The 21,051-nt window shown below is 35.9% G+C and overlaps 1 protein-coding gene across 1 annotated transcript; it reads left to right on the top strand.

The window, feature by feature from the left end:
* Window positions 15,575-19,328, top strand: LOC109847770 (plastidial pyruvate kinase 1, chloroplastic-like). The gene is made up of 5 exons (XM_020417010.1): window positions 15,575-16,132; window positions 16,908-16,995; window positions 17,089-17,279; window positions 18,912-19,030; window positions 19,295-19,328. The coding sequence occupies exons 1-5, from the start codon at window positions 15,683-15,685 to the stop codon at window positions 19,326-19,328; spliced, it is 882 nt and encodes a 293-aa protein (XP_020272599.1). The 5' UTR covers window positions 15,575-15,682.

Raw genomic sequence — 21,051 nt, 5'->3', positions numbered from 1 at the left:
ATATATATATATATATATATATATATATATATATATATATATATACACACACACACACAATTTAGTTTTGGTATATATAGGTATATGTATACATACATGTTTTTGTTTCCAAGTTTAGATAAATATGAAATTACATCTTTCATATTTACTGTTTTGGTTTTTCAAGTTTAAATATAAAACAATTGAATATAATTGGAAAGTACATTTTTGTTTCATGTTTACATGCTTACATATGATTTTATCAATATTAATTTTATTTAGTTCAATGAAATCATGTTTATTGTTTTGAAAGTTTGCAAAACAAGTATTTTTATGAAAATATTATTTTCTTGGTTTATAGACTTAACAATAATCATATACATCTTTTATTAAGTCTACAAAATTATTTTGTAAAGTTTCAAAACATGGCTTAGCCAAAATATCAAAATTTATATGTTTACATTTATATGTTTTGGACTATTTTGCAAAATGATGATATTTTATATTTGGGAAGTCCTTTTTGAAAACCAGTTTTTGTATCATGCTTATTATCATGTCTATAATCATTTCCTAAAGTTTTATATTTTTCTGAATTTATTTGATATTTTTAAACCCAGTTTAAAGTTGAGTTTTTCTGTGCACTTCAGGTATGTGCATGTTTAGTCGACTCATGAGTCGACTCATAAGTCAACTCACGAAGTGCATCGGAGTTGTGATTTTTCTCCTGCTAAGTCGACTCATAAGTCGACTTATGAAAGAGTCGTTGCATAATAACGGCTAGTTTCTAACAATGTTTTCTGGTGGCTTTTTGGTCTTTTTGTTGGGGTTTTTGCTGATGTTTTGGGTTCCTATATATACCCCCTTTGCTCTCATTTTTTGGTAAAAAAAACTAAAAAAATATTTTAATCAAGTTTAACACAGGTTTAAGTTTGTTTAAAGGTGTTTAAAGTGTTGTTTCAAAGTTTCGGTTTTGTGAAGATAATTTCACAAGAGGAAGAAGAGAACATCCTTTGGTGTTTGAGCTTCAACTCATCTCTCTCTCTCTCTCTCTCTTGATCTATAGAGAAGTTTTCCTAAACTCATTCTAGCTATTTATTGTGATCTATAGAGAAGTTTTCCTAAACTCATTCTAGCTATTTATTGTTTTGTTTCTAATTTCCATAAGCTGGATTTATATTGAGTTTAGTTAAATTGTTTTTATTAAATCTCTTTGTTCACACACAACCTATTGAGCTTATAGTACTTACATTCATAGTATAATTTGGATTGTGTGGTTTGTGACTTAGAGTTATGCCTAATTGAGTTCTCACCTTGTTTAGAGAATAATCATTTGTATTGAGCCTTTATTGTGAGATCACATTGTAATACACTTATACACTGAGAGGAGTGTGTGGTGAGGACGGAGTCGATACCGAGAGGAGTGGTGTCAGTGGCCTAGTGAGAGGTGATAATTCTGAGCACTTGAGGGAGTCGATATGTGAGGACCAACACTTGAGGTTGTAGCTTGTGTATGTACATTATGAGGATTTGTGAGAGTTGTCGGTTGACTTGATAACCGAGTGTGTAAAGTTTTCAGTTAGCTAGAAAACCGAGTGTGTAGAGAAGTTCCGGCTTCCAAACCAGGTTGTGTAGTGAATTCTCCTCGAGAGTGGGGAGCGGGGACGTAGGACGGAAGGTCCGAACCTCGTGAACATATAGCGTGTTTGGTTTGTATTGGCTCTTATAACTGTTCATCTTATAGCCTATTGCATCTTGTTTATATTATCCACTAGTTTGTTTCACCCTTGTGATAGTTTAAATATATCATTGCATATACAATATAGTATATCTCATTGCTAGGATATATCACCTTAGTTATATTGCTTATTCTTGCTCATATCACATTGTATATCTATCTTGCAAGAATAATTTGTTAATAAGTTTTAATTAGCATTTAAATCAAATTAGATTAGTGTAAACCCTATTCCCCCATCCACATCCCCATAGTTAAATAACTAGTTTTAGTTGATTAATATGATGTTTATTATATGCTTTCATGTTTAATCTTAACTTGTGACGTTAAAAGTTAGATTTTTGATGTTGAAACTCAGTTAAATGCTAGACCAGTAACTTTTCCTTGTTGTTTATGATAGAATCGTGATCATGATCATTAGGGTTTCATTTAATTTTGTTTTTAATCTTTTAAACATGCTTAATTCATGTGTAAACCCTAGTTTGATGTTTAATTATCTTTTTATGTTAATTAATCATGTTTAAACCTTAGGGCGGTGTTTCCTAATTAGTCTAATCATGTTTAAATGAATTTTTATGCTTCTGCCCTTTGTCAAAAAACTAATCATGTTATGATAGTTATGTAATATTTCATGTCAATATTGAAAATCTTGAATAATCATGTAGTTAACCCTAATTCTTTTTAATACAAGTGTTAAACCATGTGATATGACCTCTGTTAATTAGTTTTTGGATGTTTATAACATGTTTCCTATGATCCATGTTGATTAGAATGAGTTTTGTTTGAGAAACACCGTAGAAAACATCGAAACAAAAATCTAGAAGTCTACTAAGTCGACTTATAAGTCGACTTGCCATAAGTCGACTTATGTCAGACATAAGTCGACTTACGAGTAGATTTCCAGATTGTTTTCAATTTGTTTTTGCACTGTTTTGATACGCGTTCAAGGGATTCGAGGTGTACTTTTATACACGCTTGTTCTCAAATACACAAGTACTGTGTTGTTGCACACACATGATTATCCCGAAGAGGATTATGACGAGTTTTGATCCGATTATATTGAACTAGAGGTTGTTTATTCAAGTTTAGTACTACGTGGGGTAGTACGTCGATATACTTATTGTACATGCCATTGAGTCAGATTTTTGGAGGCTTGATCTAGTAGTCTGTTCCGTACTAGGGTACGATGAGGCTCGTGAGCCGTATTTCTAGGATGTCTATTTGGTAGTCCGTCCCGCACTCATGTTACGCACTGAGTTGCGATGAGACTAATGATCTGAGTATACAGTTAGGATGCCGACTTGGTAGTCTGTCCCGCATGATACTACGATGAATCACAACTTGCATGGATTTGCATGGTGACGATTTTTGATAGCCTGAGTCCATGACGGATGCCAGTTATACATAAGACTCGTCGTTGAGATATAATACTGAGATACTTTGCTCTTGAAAGTATACAGGATTATATGTTGGTATTTATTCTATCTTCCAGTGATAGTGGAAGATATTATAAATAGTTATACATAAGACTCATCTTTGAGATATAATACTGAGATACTTTGCTCTTGAAAGTATACAGGATTATATGTTGGTATTTATTCTATCTTCTAGTGATAGTGGAAGATATTATAAATACGATGTATTAATGTCTTTATTTTCTTTACTACTTTCTTTATTTCTTTGTTTGAGGTTAATGATTACTGATTCACAATTTGAGACATATGGTATGTACATGAGGATTTCCTTGTTCGGATTATTTCGCTTGACGTACTACGTCTCGTGTTGTCGATGTCTAATTATCGATTTCATTTAGATAGTTAACTCTAGATTGGTATTAATGTTTAGGCATCTACAATTTGAGACATATGGTATATGTTAGACCCTAGAGGGGGAGGTGATTAGGGTCTTATGCTAATCTAATTCAATTTTATGCCAATTAAAACCTAATTAATAAATTTCTTACTATATATAGTATATATATACTTAGTTATATATATATCATATATATATTATATATATATTATATATATATATATATATACTATTAATATGTTAGAGTACGAATAGCAAAACAAAAAAAAAAAAAAAAAAAAAAAAAAAAAAAAAAATAAAAAAAAAAAAAAAAAAAAAAAAAAAAAAAAAAAAAAAAAAAAAACAACAAAAAAAAAAAAAATAAACAAAGGATATATCCTAATATGGTGAAATTATTGCAAGGATATATAAACACAAGAAGGGTAACAATCTCGACCAACTAAAGATACAATTGGTAGGGCAATATAAATGCAAAACAAACATATGGATCAGGAGTTCGGACCTTCCGTCCTGCGTCTCCGCTCCCCACTCCTGGGGAGAAATCCACTATCACAACCGGGTTTTCTACGCTCACCCGAATAACATTTACACCTCACAATGTCGGTTTTCAACGCTCACTGATCAACGTCCACACCTCACACTCAGTTTTCTAGTTCACCGAAAACTTCACAATTCACACTCTCACAATGTAGGTTTTCAACGCTCACCGATCAACGTCTACACCTCACACTCGGTTTTCTAGCTCACCGAAAACTTTACAACACTAACAATGTAACAACAAATATGTTCTCTACAATAGATGAGAACTCAATGTAGCTCACTCTCAATTGTTATAACTCCCTACAACCCAAATTATACTAAGTATGAAAATACAATAAGCTCAAGTGGGTGTGTGTAAACAATGAGAATAAATAAGACTTAACTCAAGAAGAACTAGAAATAAAATTGATATGGAATACAATAGTAAAAATGCTAGGAAATAGAGTTAAGGAAACTTCTCTATAAACACAAAGAGATGATGATGAAATATTGAAGATGAACTCTTCAACAACTGATGTAAGCTCCTCTTTATAAAACCCCAAACTTAAAACAAACTAACCAAGCTTAAACCTTTATTAAACTTTTGTTTTAAAAACTTCTTGGTTTGCCATGGGAACTGAGATCAATGGCGTATTTATAGCCTCCCAAAACCTCAGCCAAAAGCCCAACAGAAATGACCAAAAAACCAACAGAATCAGAAATCAGATTCTGTACAAAATGACCGTTGGAGTGAACGGTGGTCGACCGTGAAAATCTCGCGGTCGACCGCGAGCCATTTTCGAGGCTCAGAAAATTCCAGAAACTTTGACGGTCGACCGTGACGGTCGACCGTGGGAATTTTCGAGCTGACGATCGACCGTAGCAGTCGATCGCGAAAGTTGCTGATGGCTCCGCAGGGAAAATCAAAGGCGCGGTCGACCGTCACACGGTCGACCGTAAACTGACATATGAGAAAATAGGTTTGAAAGTTTATTTTCTAATTTTAAAACCATGTTTAAAATATCAAATAAATTCCAAAAAATATAAAATTTTGGGAAATGATTATAGACATGATAATAAACATGCTACAAAGACTGATTTTTAAAAAGGATCTCCCAAATAAAAAATATCATTATTTTACAAAATAGTCCAAAATATGAAAATGTAAACATATGAATTTTAACATTTTGGCTAAACCATGTTTTAAAACAATACAAAATGATTTTGTAGACTTAATAGAAGATGTAAACTATTGTTATGAAGTCTATAAACAATGAATATAGTATTTTATCAAAATACACATATAATACACTAAAACATGATTTCATGGAACTAAATAAAATTGATATTGATGAAATCATATAAATGCATATAAGTATGATTTCATGGAACTAAATAAAATTGATATTGATGAAATCATATAAATGCATATAAGTATGAAACAAAATTATGTTTTCCAATTGTATTCAATTGTTTCATAGTAAAACTTGAAACCTATCAAACCAATACATATATGTATATATATAACTATATATATACAAAACCAAAACGTGTATGTGTGTATATGATTGAGCTTAAAGTACTAACACACATAATATAAACCTAAACTAAATATACTCAAGCTTGTGATCTTCAACAAAGCTCTATCTTAGTACACTCGTGGATGAAGCTTGAACTTAAATCTTTAACTTGAATTGCAAAGCTTCAACCACTATTCCACCAACCTTCATTTGATATGATCGTTATGGCGCAATCCATCCAACCTCCAACGTATTGTTTGTCTATAATAAATAATAAAATACAAACACTAGACAAACAATATTAGATGTAAATTATTTGTTAAATCATCATCAAAACAAGAAGGCCAATAGTATATACATGAGGGTTTCCTTGTTTGGATTATTTCGCTCGACGTACTACGTCTCGTGTTGTAGGTTTCTAAATACTACTTCCACTTAGATACGGGAAAAATGATCTAGGTAGACTATGTTTAATAGATAGAGTCTTCACTCCACCTAATAGCTCTTCCCCTGGGGGCAGATGGAGGTAATCTTGCTATAGCACTCTGACGCTCTTGTTGTTGTTCTTTCAGGCGATACAGAGGTATGGAGAGTCGCAGGATGACAGAGTTCTTGCATGCCGTCACATGAGTTTTAGAGACTCCACAGTAGATTTTTATTTATTCGGACATTAGAGTTTTATTCTCATATTATAAAGGCGGTGTGCCTTAGTACGATTCTAGCTGATTCATGTTGACATTCTCATTATTTCAGTTATCAAATGTGTTACAGTTAAGACATGATTCTTTTTATTTATGAGATATTTTTTCTATATCATGTCTATTGTATTCATTTCCATATATTGCATGTTTTATACCTACACGTTTATTTGATTCCACTAGAGGATATTACTGTGATTGGTGAAACGTGTTTATGCACAGTGTGGGTGCATGACAGGTTTGACATCTCTGGATTCATATTGGACTGCAACCTTAAGTGAAACCAGGGGTGTCACAGTTGGTATCAACCAAAATACCCGGATACTGAAATGCGAAAATGAATATCTCTGTGCTAACTCTTAATTGATAATTAAAAAACAAAAAAGGATTAAGTTGTAGAAAACAAACGATCGATCGAAGCTGAGAAGCAGCTACAGGGATCCTCGGGTCGGTCGACCGAATGAGCAAGGTCGGTCGACCGACGCAATTGCCAGAAAGTTGGTTTTACAAGATTTGCAGGTCGGTCGACCGATGGGGTATGACCGGTCGACCGATGGAGTGTGACCGGTCGACCGATCTTGTGCACATTATAGGGTGCAGTTTCGAGTCTCTGTCCGATCGACCGAATGAGCACGGTCAGTCGACCGTAAAGTGGGTATTTGGGCCGTTTGTTTTCCCAGTTGGTTTTGGACGGTGTTTTGATATAAATTGAAACACGATTTCTAGGGTTTCTAAATTAGAGATTGTTGAGTCTTTTGAGCACTTCAAGAGGGAGATATTGTGAGGGAGTTGAGAGCTTCGGTTAGGGTTATATTTGAGTGATTTTGTGAGTTGTAACCCGTTGTATTTCTCCTCCATATAGTGAAATATCCTCATCCTCTCCCCGTGGACGTAGACAATTGCTGAACCACGTAAATCTATGTGTTTGGTTTGATTTGTGTCGTATTTTGATGAATTGCACTCGTGTTTGGTTTAGTTCACTTCTCTCATCGCTTACCAACTAGTTTGGTTGTCGAGCACGCTTCCACACGGCCCGCAACATAAGCAAGTGTATTTTTTTAGCAACTACCATGATCTAAAGCTTTAGAAGGTGATCAGCAAAGATATTATCCTTCTCCCCTCTGTTCCACTTCAAAAGATTTTCCTAACTTCAAACGATTTTTTTGAAAAATTGAAAGTCTGCAATCCTTCACCACAATTATTTTGGAAACAAAACTCGGTAATATTGTCAAGGAGATTTCAATAAAAGTTTGAATTTGTAAATGAGACAAGTCTTACTACATCGTATATTGGATTATTTTGCTTGCTTATATCTAACAAAATAAATTAGGAAGAGATAACAACTAGTTAGAACCAACAGGTAATACTTTTATAATTTTTCTTGGCTTTTGTTGCTTATTTTGCCTAAAAGGAGTGAATCATCATCTCCCCATACGCATGGTACACTTACTTTTCTAAAATCTACGCATTAGTATTTACATGTAAAAATCATGAAATTGAAACAAGGTAATAGGAACGTAAGCTATTGCTTAATAATTACAAACAAATGAGATGTAAATACAAAATTTAGAGAAAGTCTTGTTATAATGAACGTTATTAAAAAAAAGAACCTATAACCTTGTTTCTGTTTCATGATTTTAACATGTAAATACTAGTCAGTAGATTATACAAAAGTAGGCATACCATGCGTTTGGGAAGACGATGACTCCTCAAATAAGTTACAAAAACAAGGGCTTTTCTAATTGTGTGCCCTCAAGGGACACCTTAAGAAGCATTAAATAAGGACAAATTTTCAAAATCAACCTTTTTGGCATTTTAAATAGCAAAATCGACCTCAAATGTCATTATTCAGCAAAACCGACCCTTTTCAGAAGAAAAGGGTCGGTTTTGCTGCTGGGTAATTTTTACGAAATACACGGGACTGTTAGTCCCGTGTATTTCAACCCAGCTTTGAAATGCACGGGACTAGCAGTCCCGTGCAATGCATTATTTTACCCGTGGCCCCCTCCTTTCCTCATTTCCTTCACCCATGACTCCCCTCAACCCCCTAACTCATTTTTTCACCCGTCAATCCCTCAACCCTTACCCTCTCTCTTGACCCCTCCGCTCTCTCGTCACTGTCTCGACGTCGCCAACCCCTGCCGCCGACCAAGCAAGCTCCGTCTCGTCTAAAGATCTGACCAAGCAAGCTCCGACCAAGGTAATGTCGTTGTTTTTTTGTTTTTAATTTTTTTTAGCCATGAAATTTGCTTGACGAGTTGAGATTTAGGATTATATTTGAACCATGAGTATTGTGGCATGGGATTAAGGTTTTTTGTTTTTCATTTGAGATGTGGGAATAGGGATTTAGTTGACATTTGGGATTAGGGTTTTAGTTGAGATTTGGGATTAGGGTTTTAGTTGAGATTTGGGATTGCAACATTTCTTCACCCGTTTTCTTCATATTTCGCTAAATTTCATAGTGTTCTTGCTAAATTTGATTCATTTTTTCGAGTAAACTTATTTGATTAGTGCAAACCTTGATTTTGTAGTTGACAGCCATGAATCGGTCTTTGGGTTTTTAATGAATTGAATTATAAGGTGATGATTGATGGAGTTTTTAGTCTCCGTTCTTGAAAATGTAATCAAATGGTTGTTTTTTTAATCAAGAATCGATGGGATTAGGGTTTAACCATGATTAGGTTTAGACATGAATAATGTGATTTGAGATTTGGGTTTTTAGCCATTATCTGCTTTGCAGTTGAGATTAGAGTTTTAAATTTGACTTTAAATTAAGATTAATATTTCCAGTTATAATAGATTATATACATATGATGGACTGTTGATTTTCAGTTTCGATGGCAAACTCTATACCCATTATTTGCTTCTTCAATGGGAGCCTCGGCGTCAGATTAAATAGTATGTCGATGTATGAGGGAGGTTCTAGGAAAATGTTTATACTATCTAAGTCATTCAATTTTGATGGAATGATGAATGAAATTCACAGAGTTACGAAAATTAATAAAGCAGAGTATGCAATTAAAGTATTCTTCAATTGTTCGATAAATGAGAGTAGAACTATTGTTGTGGCGATTACCGACGATGAGAAATTGAATAACATGAAACAATTATTGGAGAAGCAAGTGTCAATTGAGTTGTTCATTGAGAAGTATCTGATTCAAGAATTTGCCCAAGTTGCACGACAACAAGGAGAGTTTTCTCGGATGCTTGACTAAGACAATGAGTCTAGTGGTTTTATGACATCTCCAAGTCAAGAGACGTGGTTTCCGCATCAACATTTAAGTGGGCATTCTCTTGGTGAGACGTCAAGTACTATATTTAACGACGCTTCGGGCTATATTACGAGTGATCTATTGGTGGGATCAATTATAGAAGAAGAAGCAAATAATGACTCAGAAGATATTGAAGAAGAATGCGTGCAAATTGATAACATGCATGTGGCAGTTGGAATCGTTGATGATTCTCGTTGGATGGAACAATTTAATGTTAACAATGATAATGTGGAAGCTGAAGATCCATTGCTCGGCGAGTTTCATAATAAAGATTGGATAAATACTTCGCAAGCTGAATTTGTTGATGTTGGTCCAAATCTTCAATGGCCCGAGGACTTCACTTTTTAAAAAGGGGACCTATTCGAGAGCAATGAAGCATTGATCTTTGCGGTCCGAGAATGGTCTATCAAAAATCGGGTCAAATTCAAGCCTATAAAAACTAATGCAACACACTACTATGTAAAATGTTATTTCAACAAGAAGAATGAAGTAGAGCATGCAAATGAGCAAGATGAGAGAAACAGGAAATGTCCTTGGTTACTAAATGCAGCTGTGAGGAAATCATCAAATGGGCAATTTGTAATATCTAGATATTACAGGCTTCATACATGTTGCAATCCGTTAGTGGACGTCGATCATTACTCTGCATCTTCCTCTTATATATGTAAGCTAATTATGCCTGAAGTTGGAGCTGAACTTGATCTAAATGCAAGTCAGATATTTCAAAGGGTATATGATATGCGGGGCATTAAGATATCTAAATATAAGGCATATGATGCAAGGAGGAAAGCGTTGTAGAAAATATTTGGAGATTGGGAAAAATCTTATGAATTACTTCCACAGTATCTTAAAGCTATCAAGCGAAATAATCCGGGTACTGAATATGAAATATTGTCTGAAGAGATTGCACCGGGGATGGAGAGGTTCACTCGAGTATTTTGGGCATTTGGTCCGACTATTAAGGGCTTTACTTTTTGTCGTCCGTTATTGAGCATTGATGGTACACATCTATATGGCAAGTATAAAGGCGTGCTTTTTGTGGCGACTGGTGTAGATGCAAATGGCGGTTTATTTCCTCTAGCATTTGCAGTTGTGGAGGTAGAGGATACTTCTAGTTGGAAGTGGTTCTTTGAACTTATATACAAGTGGATTCCTAGTGTCCGTGCACCCAGATTAATTACTTTTATCTCGGATAGGATGAAAGGAATTATAAGGGCATTACATGAGGGTTTTGGTGTACCACATCACCATCGATATTGTTTAAGGCATATAAGAGATAATTTCAAGAAAAAGCACGGTGAGATTAATTTACAAAATCTTTTGTGGCAAGCTGGGTGTGCAACCGATACATTAGTGTATGAACATTGTAGAGAGAAAATCAAGTCTTTGTCATTAGATGCACATAATTGGATTGAACATAATTTGAAGCCTCAATTTGAACATCAATGGGCATTATGTAAGGATGAGGGTGTGCGGTTTTGCATGATGACAACTAATTGCTCCGAGAGCTTTAACGACGTTCTTAAAGGAGCACGAGCTATGCAAATACAATTATTGGTTGCAAGAACGTTCTATAGGTTAAACTCATATTTCAACAAAAGGTGTGAGGATGGCGTAGACTGGACAACACGTTACACACCAAAGAATGAGTCTATTTTGCATAGAAGAATTTAGGCGGCAAGATTATGTCAAATTACTGTATTCAATGACAATGAATGGCAGGTACAGGATTATAACGGTATCTACACCGTTAAACTATTTGATGTTGATTGCACTTGCACATGTAACATACCACAACTCCAAAAAATACCTTGTGCACATGTTCTTGCGGCTTCTTCCAATCAGCCGGGTGGTGCGAGAATTCCATAAAATCGGTATTGTTCACCATGGTATTCAACAATTCATTACCGAAAACATACAGTGAGAGTTTTTATCCACCCGATGATAGTCGGTATTGGCCTAAATATACTGGACCACGACTAATTCCACCTCAATACAAGAGACAAGTAGGTCAACCACGATCTGTGCGAATTAGGGGAACCATGGATCAAGGACGAGAAGGAATTGTCAAGCATAAAAAATATAGTCTTTGTAAACAACCGGGACATACTCGACCTCGTTGTCCAGCTAGACCCAATAGATAGCAATTAATTGGTAATAATTGACATATTCAAATTGTGATTTATTTTAATATAGAAAATGTAATTAGTCGTGGATCGGTTTTTGATATGTTATAATTGTATGTGCAAGTATATACACCATACAGCCTGGACCGGTTAGTGATGAGGTCCTATATGACCAGCCTCGACACCGTTCACATGTTATATCCTTTACAGAGGTAACTAAGTTTCTTATAATTTTAATATTGCATTCTTATATATTCATTTGCTTTACAGAGAGGCCCGGATATTGTTGTGGTTGATCATAGCCTCGGCCATAGCCATTGGCATCTAGAGGATGAGCGCATAATAGCAGCAGTAGGATGGGCCGGCTTCTTGACATGTTCAAAGCTTCGTTGGATGAGACTCGATTGTCCCCTACTCACCGCTTTGATAGATAGGTAGAGGCCGGAATCCAACACTTTCCACTTCCGAATGGGAGAGTCTACTATTATGCTACAGGATGTAGCTACGATACTTGGTCTCCGCATAGATGGTCCTTGCGTTACCGGCAGTGATAGACATTTTTGGCCGGACAAGTGTGAGGAGTTGTTAGGTGTAGCTCCAGAGTACCGGCAGTGATAGACATTTTTGGCCGGACAAGTGTGAGGAGTTGTTAGGTGTAGCTCCAGAGTCAATGTCTGGAGAAAATATTAAATTGAAGTGGCTAAAAGAGACCTTCTCGGTACCGTTGCCTTTTGATACACCACCAATATTGATTGAGCAACATGCACATGCATACATTATGCACATGATCGGTTCAATATTATTTCCAGATTCGAGTAAATATAAAGTGCATGCCAAGTATCATTTTTATTAGTATTTACAATTATGCTTGTTGAATTAGCTTATTTTGATAACTTGAAATGTTGTGAAAATGCTAGGTGGTTACCACTTATCGGGGACTTGGACACGTGTGGTGCGTTATCGTGGGGTAGTGCGATTTTGGCGTACCTACATAGAGAGATGTCCAAGGTTACATTCATGAAAAATAGTGACTTTAAAGGGTGTCTCAGCTTACTGCAAGTATGGGCACGGGAGAGACTGCATTTGAAGCCGAGACTATGCGTGAATTTACAATTAGACGGACAAATTCCACTGGGATGAGAGACTGCATTTGAAGCCGAGACTATGCGTGAATTTACAATTAGACGGACAAATTCCACTGGGATGCAGGTATTATATTTTTTAACGCGAGACTATGCGTGAATTTACAATTAGACGGACAAATTCCACTGGGATGCAGGTATTATATTTTTTAACATAGTAAATATAATTGTAGTTATTATTTTGGTACTGAATTTTGAAACTAACACAGATAGAATGTCCAAAAATGTTTTGACGAGACCCCGGCTAGACAATTAGATTTCTACCAAAATGAGCTTGATCGCATGAAGATTTTTCAGGTATCATTTCTATAAAAATGAGTTTTTTCTTCTATATATTAACTTTCGTTTTAATGATATGCAACAATTATATGTAATACTCTGTAGATGGAATGGGAGCCCTACACCCCATTTCTCAATCATCTACCCCCGATATGCACAGAATACCCAGTTATATAGAGAGCCAGAGTTCCTCTAATATGTTTCAAGATAGTAGAAATACATGTACCGGACCGCATGCTTTGACAATTTGGTCTTACACAACATGTTCCACAATTTGTTGAAAAAATAGAGAGGAAGGCGAAGAAAGGAGGCCAACAAAAGGACTAGGCAGCGGAGCATCAAAATTATATACACAGATGGAATGATAGACATTTTTGTATTGTTGAGCAAATTGAGCCAACTCCCCAGGAATCAGATTACTACACTTGGTATTGGAGGATAACCAGAAGATGGATACTCCATGCGACCACATCCCCGATTGAGTTGCAAAGAGGATATGTGCCTCGGGTATAGATGAGAGAGAATTAGTAAGTATTTTCAAATTTATTTTAAGTTTATTTTTATTAGTATTTTTCAATATTGCTAAATTGTGTTTTTTAAAAAAATTGCAGGTATCAGCAATAGATGATATTCAAACCATTGCAAATCGTGGCTTGGAATTGGCTCGAGCAGGTAATGTAGAATTAAATATGAAATTTATATATTGTAATTTGAATTTTAAAGTAATTTTTGCATTTCGAATTTTTTTGAATTATCTCTCACAGGTACATATCCCGAAGCACAGAAACATGCATCAATATATTAGTCGATAATGCAGAGGCTTCACCAAGCCTTATATCGAACTCATGAAGACCTTCATGATGGACGAGAGGTAGCGCAATTAGTATACACACGTCAACCACGACAAAGACGAGGACAACGCAGAAACGACAATGAAGCTGGGCCTTCCCAACGTGTTGACGACGGAGCTGGACCGTCACAACCTCAAACGCAACCGGATCATGAACTCATCGAAGGTCGGGATAGAGGAGGCCGAAGACAAAGGAGGAGGAGAAGAGTTCTTGGATGTATGTAAGCTAATCGTTATTGTTATATAAATTACAATCCTATTTTGATATGTACATTACAAACGTATTTCGGGACAATATATGGTTTTTGGATTTGTAGCTGAGATTGTGGTGTGACTTATTAGATTTGTAAGTGGGTTTGTGGCGTGATTTGTTGAATTTGGATTCGCAAGTTTGTGGTGTATTTTATGATTTTTAGATTTGATATGTGTTTATACAGGAAATTGACATATGAGTTTGTACAGAGAATTGATATATGTGTTTATGCAATGGTGTAATTTATGATTGTTGCATTTGAAATATGAGTTTGTACAGGGAATTGCAACAACGCAGCAGAAATACATGCACATTTGTGCAGGAAATGCACGGGACTGCTAGTCCCGTGCATTTCATTGTGCCCAGGAAGTGCACGGGACTAGCAGTCACGTGCACTTGTTTTTTGTAGCGATGAAACTCTCTGCAAAGAACACGGGACTGCTAGTCCCGTGCATTTCATTGTGGCCAGGAAGTGCACGGGACTAGCAGTCCCGTGCACTTGTTTTTTGTAGCGGTGGAACTCTCTGCAAAAAACACGGGACTGTTAGTCACGTGCATTTCAAAGCTGTGTTAAAATACACGGGACTAGCAGTCCCGTGTATTTCGTAAAAATTATCCCGCAGCAAAACCGATCATTTTCTTCTGAAAAGGGTCGGTTTTGCTGAATAATGACATATGAGGTCAATTTTGCTATTTAAAATGCCAAAAAGATTGATTTTGAAAATTTGTCCATTAAATAATTCCCAAATACTTCCCCTATTATAAAGGAAGCTAATATTTTGTTTTATTTTATTGAAATATATTAACTTGTTGCTTGTAAATGATTAGAATTATTAATTTTAGGTAAAATAAAATGAAACAAATATTAATCTTATCCATCTATCTATGATGATAAAGATAGGAAGCATATAATAATTCTTAACATGTGCCTTTATAACTGGAGTTCACAATAGTAACTAAAAATAAGGGTCAAAACAACTAACCCACCCCCCACCCACGCACGCACGCACGCTGATAACCCCCTCTTATTTTCAAATGTCGCAAAACTTTAGTTTTTGGGATCATTAGAAAACTCCCTTCAACTTTCAACATATTCTGAGAACCTCTTAGAAGCATGAACCACAATTTTCACTAGCGAACATTCCTCTTGCATAATTTTACCCGCCCTATTGAAAACTGCAGTTAACACCAGGAGGATGATTTTTTAAAAAATTGCTGAAAGTTTAAGGGAGTTTTCTAAGAACAAAACATAGGGAGTGTTTTGTGAAATTTTGAAAGTTAAGGGTGTTCTGAGAAACACTCAACCTCAAGATCCGACCCGTTAACAAGCCGTTTCTTCCCTCCAAAATGACCGACCACTGACCCCATTAACACTCGTCGAATCGATCAAAACGAAGTCCGGTCCTCGATCTCTCCGTCCTCTCTCGGCATGGACTCATCAAAACCCTCACTCTCTCAAATCCCAAACCCTAACCTCACCTCTCAAAACCCCCAAAATCAATGGCCATCTCAATCTCCCCCCTCCTCTCCCCCAGTCTCCATCTCCCTCCTGCAACCCACCCTCGCTACTCAAACCCTAGTGTTAGGGTTAGGACTCACTCCCCATTTCGATCCTCGCTTCAATCGCATCAGGATTCGATCGGATTCGATGCGGTTACGGAGCTGGAGCTGCAAAGGAAGGGTTTCATGGGGCTGAGGAAGACGAAGCTGGTCTGTACTGTGGGCCCCGCTTGCTGCTCCGGAGAGGAGCTCGAGAGGCTGGCCATGGCGGGAATGAATGTGGTGAGGTTGAACATGTGTCATAACACGAGGGAGTGGCATCGGGAGGTGATTAGGGCTGTTAAGAGGTTGAATCGGGAGAGGAGGTTTTGTGTTTCGGTGATGGTTGATACTGAGGGGAGCCAGATGCATGTGATCGATCACGGGAGTGATTTAACTGTCAAAGCCGAGGTAATTTGTCATTGTCCCCTTGTTTTTGAGGTTATTGATTTGGTAGATGTGGCTGATTTAATGAGCAAGTAGTGAATTTTGATAGCTTGTTACGTACAGATTTTTGTTAAATTTAAATATTTCGTTCTTGGTTGTGGGAGACATTTTCTAATTAGACTGCTTATTGAATATATGTTTAAACTTTAAAGATGAATGATCTTGTGGTTAAATGTGCTAAAGAAAGCAAAAGCAAAATGCGGAGGTAAAGAACTTCTGGCAGTGTAAAAAGAAAAGAAAGTTTGGAAATTGGGAAAACCAATATTGAAACAATGAAGAGAGACTGGAACTATGCAACACTAAGCTGGAACAATGATTTTTCTCATTTGCATTGAGAATAAGCTTGTATAAGTGTGATACCATATGAAGAAAACAAGATAAAGAACTTAATTACCAAAGATTGATTTCTAAGATTACCTTTACTAACCATAGGAACTCTTCTACAGAATGGAAAAAATAATCATGTAGTTGACCCTGAAATTCTTCAAATAACAAAATAATGGAAACCCCTTTCTAAAAACTACGTCGTGAAGTGTCAACCTTATCACATTTAAACACATGAGCTGAATTTTGTCATGTTGAACTTTAATAATTGTGGGTTATATCCTTTTAAGCATTTGTTGAGATTCTTCCAGTTGAGAGTATGGAGGGGGAAAACATATCTGATAAAGCAATTTTTACATGTGCTATACCTGGATCATGATTTTCATTCTATTCCCTTTATCATTGGTCCATGCAGGAGGGCTCGATGTGGTTATTTACTACTGAAAAGTTCAAAGGTTCTCGCCCGTTGACAGTCCAAGTGAATTTTGAAGGATTTTCAGAAGGTATTAAATAAATTACATTTCACGGTTTTGTCAGAGCATTAATTTATTTGCTTTCACCATTTTATTTCTTTCACCTAAATTCTTGTTTGGTAGGTACCATTGTGGGTGATGAACTCGTAATAGATGGTGGGATGGCAACATTTCAAGTTGTAGAGAAGGTCGGACCTAATTTGCGATGCAAGTGCACAGACCCTGGTTTACTTCTGCCTCGAGCTAAACTGTCATTCTGGAGGAATGGAGAACTTGTTGGGGAGGAATCTGGTCTTCCAACCTTGTCGAGTAAGGTAAGAACTTCCTGCAAGGACTGAAGGACATGCAACCTATAGTTCTGACTTCTGAATACACTCCATAGATTCTTTTCTTTACATTTCAATCTAGTATATGATCTTTGTTTTTGAAACTTGCAAACACTTAGAAAATATATCTTCAATGTGATCTTATAAGACTTTTCTTCATCTTCCTAATGTTGATAACAACCTCATGCGAGCTCGGATATAGTTTTCTTCGCCTATACTAGGTTTGCAATATATGGGTGTAGATTTTAATATTGCTACTAGACTCCATGTCTGTCAGAACTAAATGGTGTGAAAATTACTATGGGGTAATAGTAAGCATTGTGATCATAGATGAGGTGGCCCCAGTCAATCTTTATTCTTTAAGTGTTGCATTCAAGTTAGTGTCAATAAAATAGAGCAACTACCACTGGTTCTAGCCACCTCTTTTCCCCTTCCTGCAGCATCGCCTCCCCCTTCTCTCTTCTTTTCCTCTTCTTGCAGCACTGCCTTCCCCCATTCCTGCAGCCTACCAACACTGACCAGCAATCACAATAGAACCCCTGATTCCTGCAGCCAAACTAGGACGCCACCCCTCCACAGCCGCAAGTCCCCAACAGAGCTGCCCTGCCTATCATACCCTGGCAGACCCCAGAACAGTAGCCCTCGTCCAAATTGAACCAAAACAGTCCCAAACCCCATCTTTTCTCATCGAACTGCCATAAAAACTTCTCCAATTCCTAGATCCAGTAGATTTACATCCAAATCCAACCCAAAGGTACGATCTTCACATCGAAAGCTGAGGGTTTTCCCCTCTCATAGTGAAATTCCAGCAAGTACTGCAAACAAATTCTTCGATCTAGTGCTCCTACTGACTGGAATCGGCAATAACTCTCGTCAGATATAAGAATAATTCCTCTTGATCGGAATGCTAATTCTTATAGTACTTATGCTATATTCAGTTTCATTACAGTTCAGTTCTTACTATCCCTCTTGATCGCATTTTATTAATAGTTGTCACTATACCTAGATATTTAAATATTTGCATTTTCCATCTGCTTGCTTGCTTAGTTGCATTTAGTTGCTTTATATTCTATAGACCTTTCTAGCGTACTGTGTCAATTTGTATTTTGGATTTATGACAATGTCAGATATCATAAGATTCAACAACTTCTGAATTTTTTTATAATTTTTTGTTTGGTTTGAAGGAAAATGTAACAGAGTCCCTACATGTGTAAAGGATGTATACTCAATACATATGCGATGCACATACTACTAAAAGATGACTAAACCATTTAGCGTGATTCTATGCAAACCGTGTTAAACGTGACTAAACTAAATCAATAAATAACGGGACTTCTCATCATGCCTCAACTAAACCAACTAAAGAAACTTAACTTCCTTCTTGCAGTTCAATTTGACTTATTAGTCATCAGAAACAAACTTTATAGTGCTTTCTTTTGGAAGAGAAACACACTTCAGATAGTGCACTTTGTCAAATAGTTTTTAGCTATTTTCTCCACCAATATCTCCTCTTTCATCTATTAAATATTTATTTCAGCTGTTTCTGGACTTGACATTTCATTCTCAGAGTTCATTTAGTTTCCAGTGCATTCATTAGATGTATCTACATGTTACATGTAGGACTGGGCCGATATTGAATTTGGAATATCTGAGGGAGTTGATTTTATTGCTGTCTCATTTATAAAAGATGCTAATGACATCAAACATTTGAAGGCTTATCTTTCCAGAAGATCAACAGAGTAAGCAAATTGTCAACTGGCATTTTTTGATTCATTATTTGAGCAAATAGTTTCATGATGTTTCCCATTTGAAGATAACATAATTTACAGTATTATGGCCTGAGATGTGGCTGATCTGTTTTCATTCTTTTTTTTTTAGTTTATTTTATCCAGCTTGACCTTTAAACATTCTGCACTATCAAGTTATTATTCTATGGCTTGTTATCTTTACTTCGGCTTATGTGTTTTCTAGGTTTGTTTTTCGATCTTGTGTTAATGATGCAGGACCATTGAAGATCAGATTCTTACTATGATTTGATTTGTCTTTTAGCTGAGATCTTAGTTAGGATTGAGTATGTTCTCTAGTTAGGATTGAGTATGTTCTCTAGTTAGGATTGAATTAGTTATTTGATGTTATCTATTAGTTAGGATTAGATTTTGTTTTATTCTCATAGAAGAGGTTATATTTCTTCATTTAGAGGTGGAAATAGAAAAGAATGTTTGTTAGAAACACTGCATATGAGTTACAACTAGTATTAGGCATGTGAGTTACCGGCCTATGAAGTGTCCAGGTGTGAAGCCCATCATTTGCATCTTGTTTTTCTTAAATAAAGAGTGCAATTTCGGGTTATTTGGGTTTTTTTTTTAATTTATTTTCCCAAATAATATACTCTCTAAATGTTGCAACCTTGACTTCCTGTGCTCGTTTACAGTTTACAAACTAGTTATATTTGTCTTTGGATAGAACCTGTCAATATTGAGTCAGATGATTATGAGCAACTACAGGTCATGAAAAGCTATAGAACTTTATTTTCCTGAGACTATTATGAAGAATAGATATATTACCTTTTTTATGTTCTTTAGGTGCTTTATCCTAGAAAGGATGTGTTTCTTTCATGGAAAGGACATCACGTATAAGCTGAAGCCTCCTCTAAAAGTTCTATTCTAAATTAAAGTTGTAAAGATAATGATCTTTGGTATAGGCTCTTACTAGGAGTTGGTTGTTTCTTCATTTAAACTAGATAGAAAAATATATTCTGGTGCTGGGATTGACTTCCTGTTGCCTTTTACTCTTACAGGTAAGGGCATCTTGAGTATGAAATTAGAATTGATAGTTCATTCCAGCACATTACTCATGTTAAAACATGCATCTTTTACATTTCCATGTCACTTGCATCTTTTGCACACAGAGAACATATCACACCCATACTATACCACCCTGCTATCAATTTGAAGCTAGCCGGTATGGGTGCGGGTGCGGGTGCGGGTGCGGGTGCGGGTGCGACACATGGCAAATTTATACAATGTAAGGTATGGGACACATCTAAAACTCATGGGATATAGTCATAATTCTGAGCTATATATGTAAACAACACTTTTAAATAGTAGTTATTAATGTTGAAACGAACTCGACCCTTATCCAATAAGTTACAAAAATGAATGTGAAATGTAGGTATATACCCAAGAAGTGTATGATGAATGTTTTAAATTAAAGATTCACTGTATAAGTGTGTATTGGTCTGATTAAATATATGCATATATTTAAGGAGTGTCTAAGAAGTGTCGGGTATGGTTACAGTATGACACGTGTCAGGTACGGGTACGGCTCCATATTAGAAATACCCAGATAACATAACTTTGAAAGTTCTGGACTATTGTGCTATATAAATTCAGAGAAGGAGAAAAAGAAGCTTGATTGTTACAGCCAAAAAAAAGTAGATATTTAAAATGGGGTTTTTTTCTTTAAGCCCAATTGTTTACCCCAATTTATCTTTAAACCCAACCTTTTTTTAATATCATCGAACCCAATCATCTTTAGGTATTTGTCTCGATTGTTACAGCAAAAAAAGCAGATATTTAAAATGAGGTTTTTGTCTTGAGGCCCAATTGTTTACCCAAATTTATCTTTAAACCCAACCTTTTTTAATATCATTGAACCCAATCATCTTTAGGTATTTGTCTCCAAACCCAAGTTTTCAAATACAACACATAAGCAAATGCCCCTCTCCCCCTAAAATTTTACAAAAAAATCCCAATTTACC

The sequence above is a fragment of the Asparagus officinalis genome, chromosome 7, assembly GCF_001876935.1.
Source record: "Asparagus officinalis chromosome 7, Aspof.V1, whole genome shotgun sequence".
Classification (NCBI taxonomy): Eukaryota; Viridiplantae; Streptophyta; class Magnoliopsida; order Asparagales; family Asparagaceae; genus Asparagus; species Asparagus officinalis.
The sequence above is the reverse complement of the archived record's forward strand: the minus strand, read 5'-3'. Positions and strand labels throughout refer to the sequence as shown.